We start from the raw sequence: 19831 nt of genomic DNA, 5'->3' as shown, positions 1-19831 counted from the left end.
TCTTATTCTTTCTTTTTCAGAGCAGACCATTATGGACAGCACTTGCCTGGACTGGCCACAAAATACAAATTGAGGTGTTGAAAACGCATAATGGTTATTTTAAAGGATGCTGTAGCCAGAAATATTGTGGTTTGACGTTATTCAAGTTACAAGTGTACATTGGCTCTGTTAACTTACTGTCAAGTTAGTAGAATATATTTATAGCTCCGGCACCTAAAATTGGACATAACTATAAACTTGAGTATTAGTCTTCACAATTAAGTACAAAGCGGTACAAGTGGGCATTGAAAAGCCATGCCCCCGACCCTCTGCCCCCCACCTGGTAATACTGAAGCAAGGATCATGATGGATAGAAAGGAGTAAACTGGAGACGGAAAGAGGTGGGTGGATTAATACACTTTCATCTCAAAATCATTCCGATAGAGCAGAGCCAAGAAAAAAAGAACACGGCGTTCCTTGCGGCCGGAAGGTAAACCTTCCGTCAGAACTTCAGCCCTTTCTCCCCTGGAAGCAGGGAACTCCAGAGAACCTGAAACGAAAACGCAGTCTGTGTCTTTAGCTCTGGGATATTTTTGACAGTTTCTGTGCCAAGGTACTGTTCTTTATTTATTGAGGAAGCAGTTAAGTATATTTCACTTTTGTATCAACTATTCAAAACCTCATCAAAGAGGGCCTATGAGATTTCTTTCAGTCCTCCTGTTTGGGTACTTGCACAGTTTTCTTTTGTAGTTGACAGCCGTGTATGATATGGCACTATTGTTTCTGTATAAAAAGAAAATGTCTATTATCCTCTTCGGTGTATTTTGCATGTACTATAGCATTTGTTGCTTGAGTAAATATTCGGAAGTGTGCTGGGGATGAAAACCTTAGTGCACTATTTAACTTTGATTTAATGTATCTGAGGGATGCAGTTCGGGGTTTCCCAGATCAAAGAATAGATCCACAAATGTAACTAATCAAAACTTAATGTCCATTTTACAGTTTTTTTTTGTTTTTTTTCTTAAATTCTTCAAAAATAACTAGCTTTGATTTAACCTTTCCAGAGACTTTTTATTTTTTAGCGTTGGGTCCTTTTTTCTCGTTAGTACTTCAGTCCTTTGTTTAATTCCATGTTTTTATTGATATTAATTATCTAATACTCTTAAAAATGCAGTGAATTGAAAGCTTGTTAAAATACCTAAATCTGATTTTAATTAAGTATTCACAGATTGATAATGGGCTACTGAAAGAGCAATACCTGACTCTCAAAGGGTTACTATTGGAAACTAAATTCTGCCCGAGTTAAGGGGAAGGAATTGCTTTCTCTGTTAATTAAAATAGCTAGTCTTAAATAGCACCAGTGGGTAAACTTCTGAATGAATAGATAGGTGTGTGAAAGCACAGTTACTATAGAGATTGCAAGTCAACAATGTGACAACAACATTCTGCAAATTCACTCTAGCTTTGTTCGGCAATTATGAATTCATTTCCACCGCGTTAATATCTATTCAAACTCTGCCTTTGTATGTAAGAAGCACATTGTAGGGGTGGACACAGTAATAAAGACATGAAAGGGGCTGAAATCATTGTGCAGGCTTTAAATCTACCTGTCACACCAAAAGGTGAACGCATTAGGAATGTAACTCTGCTTCTGGATATCCACTTGGCTTTCTAGTTTTGATTGAGTTTTGAGCCTTTCCTGAATTGACCTGTGGAAAATTTAACAGAGCAAATGTAAACACTTCTCCGGGTCCACAGCTGGAAACGATTTCATTAGACGTCTACAACCTGCTGCATTGTGACCCATAGGGACTGGCTTTGAGAAATGTTGTCGACTGCAGTTGCTTGGAATGGAAACCTGTCTCATCGCTGGGCTTGGGTAAGACTTTGTTGATCGTGGACAATGTGTTGAATATAGGTGGTGCTTTTGTTGAGCATTTTGCATGATTTAGACATTGCTCACGGAAGTAACAATTTGCCTACTTAGTGTAATGTACTGGTGATTTTTCTTTTTCTGTCTGTAGGCTTGTGACTGGTAAAGATAACAACTAAAGGAAGAAAGCTAAGGGCAAAAGGAATTTGCTTTTAAGCACCTTCACTCAGAAGAGAACTCAATCCACTGATTATGAACACAATTATATAGTTACCTTTTAATAAGCAATGCAAAGGGTGGGAGAGACAGAGCAGGGGAAAGGAGAGATAAAATAGGCCCACCGTGTTTCATGTGCCCGATATCTCCCCGCACCTTTACTGAAGAAACCCAGGTGTTGTAGTGCCTTCTTTCCTAATGTTAGGATCTGGTTTCTCTAAGACTGAGGCTCTGCTAATCCTCAGCAACACTAAAGTTCATTTGATTGAGCGGTTCAAAGCATCAAGTGTGGTTTATGCCGCGGATGTGCATTTTTCTTTCTTTTTTTCTTCTCTTCTCTTTGATTTCACAAACCTCGGTGGCCATATGTATCCAAAGGAGAGGCGGAACTGACAGAGGAATATCTACAGATACTTAAAACACCCATATTGCTGTGACTGCACCATCATTAAAGCATAGTTGTGGACTCTAAAATAATCCTGACAATTGTACACTGTAATGGTTCTGTGGTCCAGGCTTGGAGAAGCTGCTAAGACATGGCCGATTAACGGTCCAAAGAGATGGTCTAAGTGTATATACAGCTCTGGAAAAAATTGAGACCACTCCAAGTTCAGAAATCAATTAAGTGGTCTCTTAATTTTTTCCAGAGCTGTATATACAGGAAAGCCTTTTCTTTATTTTTTTTAAGTCTCAAAGCTTGCCAATTCTCAGTTAACTATCCTTGTGACTTTACTATAATTGAAATAGTCTGAAAAGAATGAATTTGTATTTCTGTACTGAATGTACCTGAAGTGATCTAGAGCACCAGCCCGCTTAAGCTTGATAACAGGGGAAGTATTGGGTCAATTCATAATGCAAAGCAGAAGGCACTGGCCACAGAACTGCAGTGGGGCCTCAAAACAGAAGCCCAAATCTAGATGGTGCCCATAGCTAACCTCTTACCAGTTTGTTTTTCTTCTTGCACAGTATTAAATAATGACTGCTCACCCAGCACTGGTACATACTATCTGGACAGCTGAAGCCCATAGTCCTCCTCCCCTTGACACTTTGAGCCGGTAAACTGCTATTTAAGGAGATGGATTGGGCCTTGGTGGAGTAAGTAAGGACTGCCTTTTCCAAATCGCCCACGCTATCTGTGATTGAGCTGAAAGAAGGCAAACACTTGTCCTAATTATAAGGCACACCGTTCTAACCCGAGCACAGGTAACGAAGGGGCTTGACCTGTGGTAATCACTGGGGCTGGCAGCAGCTCGGGGGTGATTACAGGGTGTAGAGTATGCCACCCATAAATTAGGCCACTATTTAGGTGTCATTAAACTGGGCATCTGGAGTTATTGCGACCGTAGCCCCAAGGAACAGAGCACAAAAACAAACACAAAATGGGAAATGATTACTGTGTTTTCTGCTGAATGCAAAGAGGATCCAGGGAAGGGTTTTGTTTGATTTCCACAGTAAAGTGGTGGAAATACATTCAAAGCATAATGGTTCAGCTACTGGTGTGATGAAGCAACAGGAGACCTTGGGAAACCTTCCATTATTGCACGCCACAATACTGAACTACTGCCATGCTTCACAATCTCATATACATAGATCAAAAACATCTATACAGATTTTTTTAATCTCTTGCAATCATTCCTATGTCTATAACTGTACCTTGATCTAAACATCTTGCTAGACCGATATATCTGAGAGAAAACATTCTGTTATCTGGATTGAGTTTACTGAGAGCAGTTAAAAATGATGGGAGCAGATTAACGCTTTCATTTTCCTCTGTGTGTGTCAGTCAGGATATACCAAGTATGCAATCAAGCAAAATCTCAGAATCATCTTTCTTTTGCCTTAAGGATTGATAAGTGAAGCCTGAAAACAGGATAATGTGAAAAGGTCCTGATCCCTCTTGCAATGTGAGTCAGCTTTATGATGTCACACAGTGCTGATTCATCAGAAACAAACTCTTGAAACTATTGTTCATGCTAATCACCTCGGTCAGTGTCATTGTAAGCAGAAGACTTACATCGGCTAATCAGTATAATTGTTTCGGATAGATACATGTATAATATAGATTAGATTAGTTACATTGATAGATAACAATGAAGTGCTGTGTCATTTTCTGGGCTGGTGCAATGTGTCATTGTATCGGGAGAGGAGAAAACAGCGCGTTCTTCATTGCTTAATAACAATCACTTTCACACAGAGTTCTGTAGCCCCTACCTTCCAGAATACTATGCCATTCGGGCAGCTTTGTGTGAATTAATTTACATAGTGAATTTGTCATATCTACCAATAATACGTGTTGGCTGAGATATTAATCAAGCTGTCTGGTTGTGGAAGTTTCTGGAGCACCTCATCACATGACTGTGGAAGATGGGGTGTTCGAACACAACATCAAGTGATAAAACCTTTACTTGTTTACAAAAAGGAGCAGCCGACAGTATTTATATATAATTGGGAATGATGGAATGCTTGATGCAGCCACAGTCTTATAGTTGTTACTGGCCCATACCCACAACCATTCTGGAGAAGCTCAACTGAATGCCTTTTTTATTATTTTTATGCAGCCCAAAGCCATGTTTAGAAAGGCAGTAAGTCACCCTGAAATGGCATGATCTCACAGGCCCCCGCTCTCTGGTGAACTTGTCCCTTCCTGCTTCTCTTCACTGCAGGTAATTTGGAATTGGCAGGGCATTAAAGCGCAGGGCTGCAGCGAGGAGCCGGCGGGAGAGAATCGCTGGAATGTGGCAGGGTGAGAGCGGCTCGTTAGCGCATGGGTGTTGGCCCCCTCAGACCCCCAGGCCACCCTGTTCCCTTCAGCCGGGGGCCAAGGACACCTAGCTTCACCAGGTGCAGGTCGGTGTGCGGTCCCTGTGGGGCCAATTGCGTAGCTCTGTTCTTTACGTCCAGCCAATGCCACTCAGAAGAATGACAAACCAGGGGAAGAGGTTAAATGGCTTTCAGTCAGACAATGAATCCAGACCCATTTCATCCATTCCATCCATTTTTTTCTCCTTAATTTTCTGATGTATTAATTCCATTATTTGAAACTACTGTGGTCTGAAGTTTTATTTTGGATAAGTAGGATAAACCTCAGGGCCTAAACACTTATTACGTATATTTTAAAAGGATTTGTGAAGATACTTGTTTTTACCCTCCCACACACACACTTAAACAATTATTCCTGTAATTGTGAGCTTCTAGATGTATTGGAATTGGTAAATATGATTGCCCATTTTAATTGATTTTGATACTTTTAATCCCTTTTAATACTTTATAGGACTAGATTCCAAAAATAACATTTGAGAGACATACTTGCTAAGTGTTATAAGAAAATGCAGCTGCCAAGCCTAAATTACTCGCTAAATCAGTGCTGTTACTGTTGCCTGCTGGATCTTAATTACTGTCTATAGGATTCTGCATGCCAGCAAACCCAACTAAGATAATTAATAATACCCAATTACCCATTAATCTTGTGTTGGACAAGCCTTTTGTTTTTCCAATGAGACGTCTTTTATTTTCTGGAGATTCTTTGTGGCCAAAACTATTTCCAAAATGTATTATGCCAAACTGCAGAATCATTTTAAAACCATCCAAACATGTTCCAAGAAATATACAAAAAAAGCTGTGAATTGAAGTTTGAAGATTTCAAATTGCCAAACTAACTGAAATGTCAAAATATCCAGTTTTGTCCACTCTTTCCCCTACAGCTAAGTATACACATTTAGTTAACTATAGCTTTACTGACAAGCAAATGTGTTTTAATGGATTCTCTTGGAGCAATCTTCACCACATAGGCACACATTAACTAAACTGATCTTAAAACTAAATAGCCAAAGGACATTTTGGGAAAACGCCTTTCCATGTAATCTAAGCTTTCAGACCCCAATCATTCAGAGGCGCAAAAGTCTCCCTGCAGAATTCTGTCCTTACTTCCTTATTTTTCAAAGACACCATGTCCTTGAAACAGATTGCAAAACTTGTTTTTATATAGATATTTTGTAATTTTGTGTTTTTCCATAACAACAACATGTTTTGTACTCTTTATTTTGCGATAACACAAATTGAAACATTAGCTGCTGTCGGAACACTTTCATGTACTTCTGCATGAAAAAAGTACAGACAGTTTGCGATATAAAGTATCATGAAAAGAAAGAGTTCAGGAGCCAGTGTGTTGAATTTGCAAAGAAAATGGAGGGAGTAATTAAATATTGGACAATGTATATAGCTTGCATTCATGCCAGTTGCAAACTCATACACACATACAACAATACACACCAGAACAAATCAAATAAAGTAAGGTTCGCCAATCAATCCAAAGAACAAGGGATCGTCTCTGATCTAGTGTTTAACCATTTTGTTTGTTATGTGTATTTGAAAGGCTCTTAAAGGTCTATTAGTCGAAACGCTAATGGCAAAGGCCATTTCAAGGGTAATGCAGTTTATTCATTAGTGAAACATTAGCTCTCTGACCAACAGGAATGGACTCTGACAATGAAGCCACAGACAGAGGCAGACACTAAACCTGAGCACACCTTTCAGCACAACCATAGAGCATTCCAGTCTGCACCTTCTCATACACTCATACACAAAAACAGCTTGAGGTCATTTCAAATGTTTAAACCACTTGGCAAAGGAAAAATTGGTGTCTACCATCTGACTTATTAAACAGTTTATGCAAAGGTAACAACTGGCACATCTTATTGCCAACAGTATGATCCCAGTGTTAACTTGCTGCCAGCAATTAGTCCCTGACAGTTTTTCTTGGCAACTGGTTTCTGGCCCAAAAACTAAACACAACAAATTAAATAAACATAGAATTTCAACCTTATTGAAAAATACATCTAAACAAATTCAGGGCACAATTGGAACAAATATTTTTAAAGCCTCAAGACAATTAATGTAACGTATTTAATACGCCAATTTTCCATACCAATGATCAAATATTTGGTAAGAAATAACAAATATCTTGAAGAAACCACCTACATCGAAGTGTAATAAGTTCATAGACTTTGAATACAAACTGATAATCTCTTAAGTAGGGACTCAAATGACTGCCCCAGGGATCATTGGTTGTTTCGTTTATCTCCGCCTACAATGAAGCAGTGAAAATGCCTGTGACTGAAATGTCCCATCCTCGTTTCATTCTTCGAAATACATTGACCTCTGCTTAGTTACTCATTATAGCCAATGACCTAATACAACTCGATTATTAGAACCTATTTAGAATTGATGTATGATTCAGTTCAGACCGTAATGTGGAGTCTTTTTTTGTGCGCATGCAATGTCTGATAAAATTGGTTTATCGGCACTATAATATCATGGGGAAGATATTATTAATGTGTAAGCATGAACTGTAGGTCAGAAAAACAATATTGCATTCAGTGGAAAGATAGATGGTTACGGCATGGATTTATATAAAACAAACTGGGTTGGTTTGATGAGGTTGATTGAGGTCATTAAAATTAATTAATTAGGTAAAAGGATGTTTTCTTTGGGAGGCGCTGAAACGAGATAAATATTCCTTCCCTGTTCTGACTTGGGCGCTGTTATCGTATCTGACCCTCCTCTGACTCTCCACTGCTTTACAAGTGTCTGTAAACACTGATATCGTGGCAGATGATCTTCACACCAGAACCGCAGCAGTTTGAAAGCTTGCCACATGGAAATTGTGTTGCCTTTGCCTGGCATATCTCTTATCCCCTATCTTTTGAGATTAAAGCTCTGTGGTAGAGATTGTTATCATGGGGGGAAAAAAAGAACAACCAGATTTCAAGTGGCATCTGGGCTTCAACAGTGTAGCAACTTAAAGTTGAACTTCCTCCCACATGGACTGATTGCAGTATCAGTATTAGATAATAAAAAAATAAATATGTACAGGATTATCATTGAACAGCTTTCTGTAGCAGAAAGATCTATCAGGGATGTTATTAGTGGAGGCCTAGGTTGACTGGTTCAGGTCTCAGTGACTGTGATGGTCTCCATGTTCCCCTCTTCCCAGACCTGATGTGTAGTTTAGGCAATATGAGTTGGTAAGGAGCCTTACTTCTGGCTTTCTTCTATAAGTATAGTACCAAATTAATAGCACTCAGATCTCGGTACAATTGGATGTTTACTGATGTGACAAAGGCGCAGATGGGGTTTTCAAGGAAAATGGGGGTAAAGTAACCACAACCCTGACTGTATATACAGTAATTTTGCTTTCAATGTGAGTAATGCACATCTAATTTCGTGTACCAGCATGCCTGAATTCTTCCTCGCACTGATAATGAAACATAAACAAAAATCAAAGTAGAATGCACCTACAGCGATAGGCTTTTGCAGCCTGTTAATGCAGTGCATTTCAACACCATTAATTTCCAAAGGATACATGTATTACTCCACTAGCTTTGGGTACATAGCACACAATTACATAGGAAATTGCATTCCATGTACCATAAAACTATAAAGCAGAATTCTTTACTAATTTTGAAAGCATTAAAGGTCAACATTAACCTTGATTTGTTACGTGACTCAGCTGCTATAGGACGGTTGAACTGTTCTTTCTCGCAACAGGCATCGCTTCAGGGTTTATGTTGTTAGACCAGGTTCAGGAACTATTGGCAAGCATTGTTGCATCTGTATTTAGGCTGTTTTTTTTTCAATTTGACTGAAACCATATTGACACACCAATATCTTGAATAATATTTGAGCATTCCTGAAAAATTCAGTTTTTCTGCTCATACCTTATTTTATTTATTTATTTAATTATTTATTACATAAACTTGATCTTTCTGGATTAGTATTGCAGTGGATTGTGAGGTTTACATGTATTAAAATGCATTTCTGCAATATACCTATGTATAGGGAAGAATGTTTGAAAATGTTGTAAAGATTGTCCCATTTTACTTACATTTCATTGAGCTTTCAAAGACGTCAATGTTAGTGGTCATTTCCGAGTCTGTTAAGTTATGTATCCGGCCTATTGTTGACTAAATATCAGATATTTGGTGTTCTGTTTTCCTAAAGCATTCTGGGAGTTTGTCCAAGCCAGAGGCACACTCTCAAATAGACTTCAATATACAGCAAGAAAACAAGTTAAATCACTGTCAATTCAGACTTTATATATTCAGAATAGAAAATAACCACATGGGAATGTCGTTTTTTGTAACAAAATCATCTATAATAAATCAAGTGGGTGCATTATGCATTACAGCTGCTGTGATTATCCTCTTAACAAGAAAGGGGTGACTACCTTAGCACACCAGTACCTCTGCCCAGACTGGATACAATGCCGAGCTTGCCACTTTAACAGTTGCCCACGTCCCTCTAGCTGTAAACATGACTTGTGGTGTCTAGCTTGACAGTAAGCCTGTTTGGGTGGTACTTAGACACCTTTGAATTGCAGAACAATGCGACCCACATATGTTGTAAGGACGTTATATGCACTGTTTTTTCCATATACACACTTCACCACCACCACCTTCACAGTTCCTTTCTAAGTTTAAGTAAACCTGAGCTTGACATAAAACGAATCATAGCCTTGTTGTGAAAGGACACTTAATCTGGAGACAAAACAACTTTGCAGAAGAGTGCTTGGGGTTCAAGGTTAAACAAAGCAGGCCGGGTCACTGGGAATGAGGGTGTAACTCTTTCATGGAGGCTGCAAGCCAACAGGCAGACTTGTGTCTTTGTTGTTTAAGAACAAATATTTACTTCAGTATATATTATTTTAGTTTTTTTAGTTTTCATGTTAGAGAATAGACACTGAGTTTTTTCCCTTTTTGAAGGAAGGACCATCTCAAGGTATTAAGTACACATTTTGAAAGACCTATCACTCTGAAAAATAGGTCTATTCTTTGGAACAAGGAGCAGAAAGTTCAGAGAGTGCATTACAGAAGATGAAAATGGGATGTACAGGTCAAACCTTTTGAAGAGATGATCAGTATGTTGTAAAAACAAATCCCTGACTTTTCAGATTTAAATCTCAGATTTAAGATCTCTCGCCAGCGAAAAAAATGTGTGTGATCCTACTTCAGGATAAACAATATTCTTGGCGCTAATTGTCGTTTACTAATATGACTCCACAGCATTTTTACATGCAAACGTAGGAGGATAATACCTGTAAGTGCGAGTGGTATGAAATTGATCAAATTTGCGTCTATGCAAAAAAAGAAACAAAAAGAAACCTGAGGCTTTGTTGTATAAGGGCCCCATGACTTTGATTGCAAAAGACCATCTCCAGCCATTATTACCACAAAGTTTCTAATTAAAATTAATAATAATCTTTAAACTAACTTTTAGCAAATGTAGTTTATTCCAGTCATTGGTTCAGCAACAAAAATGTTGTTACACATAGGTGCTACACTATAATTACAGTATAAGTCCTTTGTACCACTTATATAATTTATTTAACATTTTATTTCTCATTGTAATTCACACTTAAAATAACGGCATTTTATTGTAATTGCATGTTCTTACATGAATGCTCTTTACTTTAAACATTGGCAAGATATATTTTCAAAATGAGTCTTGGCAGAGAACGGTGTATTAATCTTAGACTCCATAAAACGAAACCATGCTGGAGAGCTAATTGAAATCAGTCAGGTTACACACACATTCGAGCAAATCCTCTCAAAATGTATGCATGTAAACTTTATATTTATGTTCAAATTTTTGACACATGTAAAATCAGTAATATGCTATTAATATTTTTTACATCATTATTTACAAACCATTGTTAGACTTTATAAGTCTGTAATCATTTTAACCACGTCTTATCTGTCTAGGTTGTTTTGTGTGTTGTCTTCCCCCCCATGCTATTTGTTTGAAATCCTAAAATAACATTGTTTTAAATAGAAAATATAAGGGAGAAATCAGTCTTCTCCATGCAAGACAAAATAACCTACCCAGTCTTCAGGCTTTCTGATAATTGAGATGATTTTTAAACAATTAGTGGGCTATGTTTGACACCAGTAGGGCTTGTGTGCAGTTGTCACTTAGCCTGTTACAGAATGAAGGCCAACGTGACAGGCCAGTTAACTCCAGGGTGTTTCCACAGGGGATCAATGAAAGTGAATTACAGTTCTTTCAAAAACAGGATATCCCTTGTCTCCCGTACACTACACAAATAGCACCATGTCAAATGAGGTTTAAAACAAGTTAAAGCCTTGCTAATCCACACTAGGAATAAGGTGACGGCTCACATTTCTGACCCACGGACGTGTCAAGAGAGACGATTTCATAAAACGTAACCATGACGCCAGTGAGATGAATGTCGGCTCGGCGGAGGCAGGGCCCAACTTTCTTAAAGGGAGGCTTATAGGTTGGAGTTCATCACCAGACACCTACTAGTTGCCTGCTTCCTAGCTAATCTGCTTTTTAGCATGCTAGATTCAATAACTGCAAAAGTAAATTCTTGGATTGTTTCTTCGCAGCTAGTGCTGATTTCTGTACTCATATTTTCTATTATAAAAGAGCTATAAATAATGGAAATATACAACATTGTATCGCATTGACTTGTATCCCATTCAGTTTCGCAAATATTATTAAAAGCCGGGATTTTTTTTTTTAATAGATGTTGGCTTTGCTTCAGAAATTACTTTAAATTGATGATGTACCCTACAGTTCTTTTAACCCTTAGGATGCCACACACAATACATGCAAATTCAAAGTGAATTAGACGTTTTGACGTTTATGTGCATGTTAATGTTTTATTGTCCCTCAAAAGTGTAACAGGTTGGACGATGCACTAGTCTGTGGTTTTTGATTTTGCATAATGTATTACAGTGAACGATAAAATAAACCAAACAAATAGATACATCAATAAATCAAACCAAAATTGAATGCACAGTATCCGGTAATGGCTAAAACATTAGAGAAGTTTCTTACAAGCTCGCTGAGGTTGTGGTTGCTTTGGAAGTGACCACGCCTTGTAATCTCCATTCATTCATGATTTCAGTGCTGGTAGGCCAACTCCATTGTCGGGCAAAGAAAAATAGTAGAGTAATAATATAATGGGGAAAGAAATATCATATAGTAACGAATATCCAAAAAGGCATAGAATTGGTGGGGGAATAAAATACGTTTTATTTAATGCATAATTGACATCAAAGCCTTCTTTGTTCCTAATGGAGTTCAGTGTCCGTAAATTGAGGCCTTGTTCACAGCAGGCAGGAGATAAATAGACAGGGGACTCTGTGTGATGATGAATCCCTTGATCACACCCTGAGCCCTGGGTTTCTCTGTATAATTATAACCCTTTTTGTCATCAGCCACAATCCAGCTACCTACGACGAGACCTTTGAAGTTTAGGGCTTTCAGAACGGAGTTAGAGAGTTCGGGCGTGCGTGATGCTGTTAATTGTAGTTTCCTTTTAAACTCATGAGTTTCTCAAAATGTTACTTTTCCTCCTTTGAGTAGAAAGGTAATTAGAACTCAGCCCCTACTTAAGGTGACTTATATTTATACTAACAAGGTTTAACCAAGGCATTGTTAATGTACCATATTGTACCATAATCATAGCATGAAGATGATGCAATGTAGGCTTTTGGGTGTCACTGTTATAAGTACTTATATTGGAAACTGAGCTCCGTTAATAACTTGGTATAATGTTAATTAAGGTCAACAACCAATATTATCCATCTGTTAGGCCAGTTACCATCCTTACTTGACTCAAATCACTTGTGTTCCTCTCTGGTTTTCCACATGTGAGAAGCGGTTCTATTCTAAACTTTCCATACTAAAGAAGCTTAGTTGTAACGACACACAACCAAAACAACAACAAAAAACATGTATTTATTTTTAAAATATGCACAAGGCATTTAATTGTACATCAATGCTGAAGGTTAAAAATGTGACATGAAAAGCAACAAACTATGCAGGATGAAAAGTTATGAAAGGAAATAATTAAAGTGATGACAAAGAAACTAAGACATCCATTACCCAACAAGTTTTCTTCTAATTAATGACACACCTCTGCGCCGTGTTAAGTGTCTCGTATCAAACGCTTTCAGCGGCTTGTTTGAAATTAATCTTGTAAACAGCATTTGATATGGGGAATAGGCTTCTTTAATACATACTTTTAAAATGTTTTTTTTTAATTAAAGACTAGAATATTTTACTGTAGGTATTATAATACCACAATTTAACAGTCTGAGTGCAACATGTTTGCATTTGGATTATACTACCACAGTTGGACAGCAGTACGTAGATTGAGTAGTGACTGAGGAAATGTGTTTGTATTCAATGGTAAAAATGCAACTAAAACTGCTTCTTCTACTATTGCATTTCACCTCGATCTGTAACAGCCTTTCCTGCAGATTACGAGAGGTCAGGGGCTCTGGGGCCAATTCATTTTGACCTCTCTTTGCGGTTCGAGCCCTAGGCTACAGCTTGAGCACTCTGGTTTGGCAGTGTGACCGACCTCACTTTTGCAGGTGCTTACTGATCACCTGTTTCTCAACCTCTGAACTTGTCCCTCTCAAACAGAGAACAGCAGGGTGGAAACCCGGTGAAGAAAGATCACTGTGTACCGTCCCTGGAGGACAGGCCAAACTGTCAGTGTGAAAAATGGACTTCAAATAGTAATCTGATAAACTTACATTGCTGGAACCAGAGGTAAATATATATCAAACGAGATGTGTTTGGGATTGAATTTGCCACAACATAAGACATCAATTACCCATGTGGATAAATAACATTAAAGGAGCTGTTTATGTCTACATTTTATTTGATCCTCTATTGTTGTTAAAAACAGAAAATATCTTTTCATCAGTAAAGAAATAGGAAGGGCAAAAAATGATGATGGGATAGACCCTGTTTAGACTCAGCTGTCTGACCAGGACAGTGCTGACATTCATACCCTGTACTTACTCTTTTGCTTCAGAAGTGTCTGTTCAGTACTGCCCTGCATGAATTATCTGCACAGTAACTAATTTTAGCAGAGTCTTCAAACTGAAGAGCAAGCAGTGAACATATTTAAGAGAAATTCAGATATTTACTACTACTTTATTAACATGGAAACATTTTACTGTAATAATAATAATAATAATAATAATAAATAGCTAGTCAGTCTTTTCTCTCTGGATTCTCTGCATTCCTTTCTTCTTACACTACCCCTCTCTGATATTTGCCAAACTGAAAATGCCTAAAAGATAGAATGGCAGCAAGTTTTTTCCCCGCTGTGTGTGAGTAGTCAAAAGTGGCTGTAGCTTACACTGAAACACCAATGAATGTTTAATACATACAGAAAAAAGCATATTTGGAAAACTTCGTATTTTGTTAATGTTCAGTCTTAGCGCATTTTTTTTTTAAATGTATAATCATTAAAAATCTTCTGCTAGCTACTAAATTAATTTTCCTTTTAGCCACTACTTGAATATTACAACCTTACAGTTAATGTTTTTTATGCAGTGTCTGAGTTTTGGCATTTGGTTTAAGTGTGATCTTTCTCCAATACCTGCGTGCTTGGATTACCTTTTAACGCTAGCCTTTCAGTTCATTTCATTGATATGCTGTAACTGCTTTTACACTACAAAATAATGCAACTGAGCAGCAACATTTATGCAAATATCTGTGAATCTGGATATTGAGTAGGCTTGAATGCAGGCTCTGTGGGATTTTTAAATATCCATGTCTTCTTGGCTAATTTTCCTGTGAATAAACATACTTGCACATTTTAACATCAACATCTCCTAAAAAAAAAAATAATAATTAAAAAAAAAAAAAAAAGGAAAACTTGTGTATTATTCCCTGCTAAAGTAAAGCTCTCCCAAGCCTCCCGAACTCATCTGGGTGAGGATATGATATTTATTTACAGGTGCAAGAAAGAATTGGTTATGCCACATCCCCAGATCATTTAAGCCAATCATAACATTAATTAAAGAGCCCTGCAGCTTCCGACAGGTGACGGATTAACGGGGAGATTAAGTCAGAGGTGTTACTTTCTTTCCTTCGTGGTGGTAATTATACAGTTTAACAGTGGCAGGTAAAATTCAGGAATGTGCTGCTGGAAAAATGCGTCCCTAACCAAATGTGCTCCCTACAAATGCATACTTCGATATTCCGAGTTGCCTCTTCACAGGTTCCTACTTGGAAGGGTGACAGGCTTTTAAACAAACATTTAACGTGATGGAGTGCTGAAGGTGTTACGTGTGCAAGGCTGGGCTCTTCAAATCACATTGAGAGTTCACTGTAAGGACAGCCTCCTTTATAAGCAGGGGAATTCCTCTTCAGCTTACACATCTGAAAGAGGGCAGGGAAAAAAAAAAAAAAAGATGAAAACCGATCGGTAAAACTCACCTCTCCCTCCCTCCCTCTCTCTCTTTCTATTTTTTTCCCCCTGCAGCAACCCCTCCTCTTGACAGCTGACTTATTCTCATTTAAATGTCTGCCTGAGCTGCCCTCCACCTCTCCCTTCAAATAACTCTTGACGTGAAGTTGCACGCTCACAGTGGAAGAGGTAGCAGCACCGGGGCAAGATCAGAAACCCTGAGCCAGCTGGTGCCACTGGCAGTCAGAGATTAGACCGAACACTGAACTGTGCTGGGGAACATGTACCTGTACCTTTAGCTGTATACTAAACACCTGAAAAGACCTATACATCTTAGTGGAGCAGACCTAATGGGGAGTAAAGCTCTAGTTGTTGTTGAGGAAAGTGAACATTTACAGGCGGATTAGTTATTCAAATTCACAAGACACTAAAAGCAGTGGGAAACAGGCACCGAACTTGCAAACCCAGCAGGCCTTGGCACTGAAGCCTCTCGCCACCAGTCAAATGCTCTTCAATCTGATGGACCCATCATCCCAGTCTGGCTGTGCCTGCTCCTGTTGAGGAACCCCGAGCTGGAACATGGCTGGAATCAAGATGTCCATCAGATAAGGGCTAACATGAGGGACAGCGCTGGGTTCCTTGCGGGTTTCCTGAGCTCATGTGGGACTTTGGTCAGAGTTCCTGTGAATGGAGCTCCATAACGCATCTTGCTAATGTCTACACTGCTGCTGCTCTGCTGGCTCCTGTACTCGGGGATCAGAGGCGGCCTGGCCGGAGGATGGAGGCCTTGCACAGGTACAGAAAATACTTTTTGCTTTGCCTTTGCTTTCCCTCTTTTTAAGTTGGCGTGGGCAGCATTCGGGGTTCACCTTTGCGACAGTCCAAGGGGAATTAACCTGCTTTCTCTAGCCTTCCCAGTCATTCATGCTTTGTTTAAGTGTTTTACCCTCAATCTGCCCCGCACAGGCAGTGCACCAGATGTGTTGGCCCGGCTCACTCTCCAAATCCCCATACTTCAAACATTCATGTGCCTTGATAACAGCTAGTATAAATTATATCACACTGCACAGGACGGATGCAGACGTGCGCATTCCAGCATACCTGTATCGCTTCTATATGGGTAAATGGTGTAATACTCTTAAATGTGGTGGATTACACAATATGAAATGCTGTAAAAAAAAAAAAAAAAAAAAAAAAACACCTTCAGAATTTTAGTTTTTTTCCATTTTATTTAGTATTTAACTCAAAAATATGTATATGATTATATACACCAGGAACAGCTAAACCAATTGACACATTTTGGGGTTAAATAAGGTTGAATAACAATTCAAAATGTTTTTACATTTAATTTGAAGGTTAACGTTTCCCTCTTAAAAATGCTCCCTTTTGGTAGCTCCAGAAACTGAACTTTTTAACACCACACAGACACATCAACCAAGTATGACTTGCATCATTTCACAGCAATCAAACAGTGGGAAGGATTTTATTCATTGTTTACCTAACACCATAGCAGAGACTATCTTTCAATATGTAAAATATCTTCTAAGAGTTTATTTTATTTTTGTAAAACCACTAACTAAAACATCTGTCAGATCTGAAGCCTGTTTCCCCAGAATTCAACATAGATGGGCACAGTCCAAAAAACACAAGACTAAGACCTCATGGCAGTGCTTTAAACCCTTACAGCAGGTGTCCCGACAGTGAAAAGACTGTGTGTGTTTAACTTTTCTCTGTGAAGTATCTGGCACTGTCTAAATTAAACTATCTAAAAAACAAAACGTATGAAGTAACATGTAATGAAAAATGCATAAAAGCAATTACACGTAATAAGAACAATACATGCACAAGTAAATACATTTTAAAGAAGGATCCAACCAAAACCAACATCAGAACGTTGCTAGAAGTGGTGCTGGCTAATTAAAAGCAGACAGTAGCTGATTACAAACAAAGAACATAAAAACGTTGAGTGAAATCTTGTAAGTTTCTAAGCAGCAAGTTAAAACCTGCACTTTTCTGTAAGCAGTTTACACTCACAGTAGACAACTTAACCCCACAAGACAATGTAATGCTTATTAAAAACTGTTAATTTTATTAGGTCATATTTGGAAGATAGAGGTATTTGGATAACTGCCATTTTAAGAATTAAATGTGTTGTCAGATAAGCCCTGTGCAGTGTTAAGTGCTCATTTTGTTAATATATAATTTACTAAACACACCAGTAATTTTTAATCACACATGCACTCAAAAGTTCACTTATTTTGAGTAATGCATCATATTATGACCTAAAATGTTGTAAAATACAGACTAATTACTATCCTGCTATCCCAGTCTACTAGTTTGCTGTATCAGCATGCCAAGCTTGTGAACGTCTCCTGCTTATCTGCGCTGCGTAGGTCAGACTCATTAAGCATAGAGATCGGCACCTGCTCTCCCTCTCCGCTGTCTGAGAGCCTGAGAGTGAGCTACAGAAACGAGAGGATCAGAGCTCAATCTAATTGCTTCTCTGGCCCTGTCTGGGTAATTGTCTGTGTCTGTATCCACCTGGGGATACAGATATTTGAACACTGCTAACAAATTACTGCATCCCCTTGGAAAGGTGCAACCACAACAATGTTAAATAGATTTAAAAGATATCCAAAATGTATGCATAGGCATCTTGGCATTGCGGTGGTGCTGCTAGCGTCCTGGCTTAACCTTCCTGACTAGTGCTTCAAAGTTTTGGAATCGGAGCAATCCAAATGAATCAAGTCCAACCAAAAGATGCACACTTGTTAAACATAAATAATTACAGCACAGTGGAGAATGTAGAGATTATCTTCACCAGGCGTTTCCACCACCAATTTCTTCCTTTGTTAGATTTCAATGGATGTAATTATTTGGTTAAGGATCAGAGTGATACATTTGTTTTCTGACAATCAGTGTTTACAAATAGGCAATCAGTTCAGTCCTTTAGTGGGCGTTTAAAATGCTAGTCCTCAGGGACAATGTGTTCGTGCTCTTCATAAACTCTTTCATAAATTGCAAATACTTTTTCGCTCCACTGAAGACTCCGGTGCTGTATTTGTGTATAGATCCTGTGATATGAATGCAGTGCTTCCTACATAAAATGGGATAAAATATATTAAATATGACCAGTGGGCGAAATAATTATTTATAACAAGGCTTTAAAGGAATGTAAAACATCAGTCCTTGCAAACCCAGAAAGCAAAAAAACAGTACCACATATCTTTAATGTAGCCTGTGCTAGAAGTGTCTCTCAGATTCTCAATATAAAACCAAATGGAGTTAATGAAGGTTATCAGCCTATTGTACTTATTGCCCTCAACTGTGAGAAAATGACATCGTACAAGTCTGCATTTCTTTGGTGCCAGGTCGTAATTCTCCCCCTCGTCTATTCAAGGCATCTGTGAAGACCCATGCAGACAGAAAGCAGAATAGATGTATAAGAGTATGCAACGAGTCCCCTCTGTATCATGTTAAAGCGAGATTAGACTCTGTAACCAACACATCTGTAAAAAATAAAACAACAACAAATAAATAAATACTACAAATATATGTTTAGGTTTTTGTTCTTTACCAGAAAGTGCAGATTAACATAGAATTAGAATGGAATATGTTTTCAGCTGTCAAATATTTTGGCATACATTTTTATTCATACGAGTCAGATGAAGGTGTTGATGCATCATAAAATTATAGTTGTAACTATTTTTTTAAATACAATGATTGTTTAGTATTGCACACAATAAAGTTTAACTAAGTACCTGTAAACTACAACTAACAGCTCTTGAATTAGTATGAAAATATTGCATGGTATTATTCGTCATAGTTTTGTATTTATTGTGAATCATCAAAATGTCTTTATATTTCGCTTTAGGCTTTTAATGAAAAGATTAAACCATAAATTATGCCACCGGACTAGACATTTATTTACACCCTTTGCAGTATATCTTTCATGACAACTAACGTGAGAAACTTCAGCCCCTTTCATGAATCTCAATATATAATATTACAGTGAACACAGCCAAGGAAACTTAAGGGGATAATTAGACTTTATATGATTCTTCAGGTGCACATGCTCTCTAGATCTTAACATATGCCCTTTGGAATGCCTTATGTGCAAAACATTTTCTTTATGAATATATATAATATTTAAATCCCTAACACCTATTTGTCTGTTGGTATACAGAATAGGATGTCAATGTTTGCTTTTGTTGCAGGTCAGTAGTTTATTTATAACTGCTGTTGTTTTAATCTTAATAAAATAAAGTTTAATATACAGAGGGGTGTTAAAAACAATCTCAGAACCAGGAAGAACGGGGAAGGCTGCCGCGTGGGACCAATTCTGCAGGAAAATAACAGATTAGTGAAGTCAACAGTTTTATGAAAAAACATTTTTCCAGTTTGATTCATTTTAAGTTACTGACAATTCCCCTCCAGTTCTGGTAATGTTAAATGCAAAATTAATTCACACTGAGATGCCACTCACAGATTTGAGGCCTAGGGGAATTTCTCGAGGTAGA

At 38.1% G+C, this 19831-nt stretch overlaps 1 protein-coding gene across 5 annotated transcripts in view; it reads left to right on the top strand.

The window, feature by feature from the left end:
* The first annotated feature begins 475 nt into the window (after window positions 1-475).
* LOC136711273 (thrombospondin-type laminin G domain and EAR repeat-containing protein) overlaps window positions 476-19831 on the top strand; it is a 43002-nt gene continuing 23646 nt past the window's right edge. Inside the window, exons 1-5 of one of the 5 annotated variants that reach the window (XM_066687406.1) lie at window positions 476-592; window positions 1738-3972; window positions 4732-4915; window positions 13529-13657; window positions 15387-16106. In XM_066687406.1, the coding sequence (XP_066543503.1) occupies window positions 15970-16106 (137 nt within the window). In that variant the 5' untranslated portion in view covers window positions 476-592; window positions 1738-3972; window positions 4732-4915; window positions 13529-13657; window positions 15387-15969. Of the gene's footprint in view, window positions 593-1147; window positions 3973-4731; window positions 4916-13528; window positions 13658-15386; window positions 16107-19831 lie in introns of those variants that run through there. The other 4 variants (XM_066687405.1, XM_066687409.1, XM_066687407.1 and 1 more) reach the window with 4 other exon arrangements.

This window comes from Amia ocellicauda, chromosome 16 (assembly GCF_036373705.1).
Source record: "Amia ocellicauda isolate fAmiCal2 chromosome 16, fAmiCal2.hap1, whole genome shotgun sequence".
Classification (NCBI taxonomy): domain Eukaryota; kingdom Metazoa; phylum Chordata; class Actinopteri; order Amiiformes; family Amiidae; genus Amia; species Amia ocellicauda.
The sequence above is the reverse complement of the archived record's forward strand: the minus strand, read 5'-3'. Positions and strand labels throughout refer to the sequence as shown.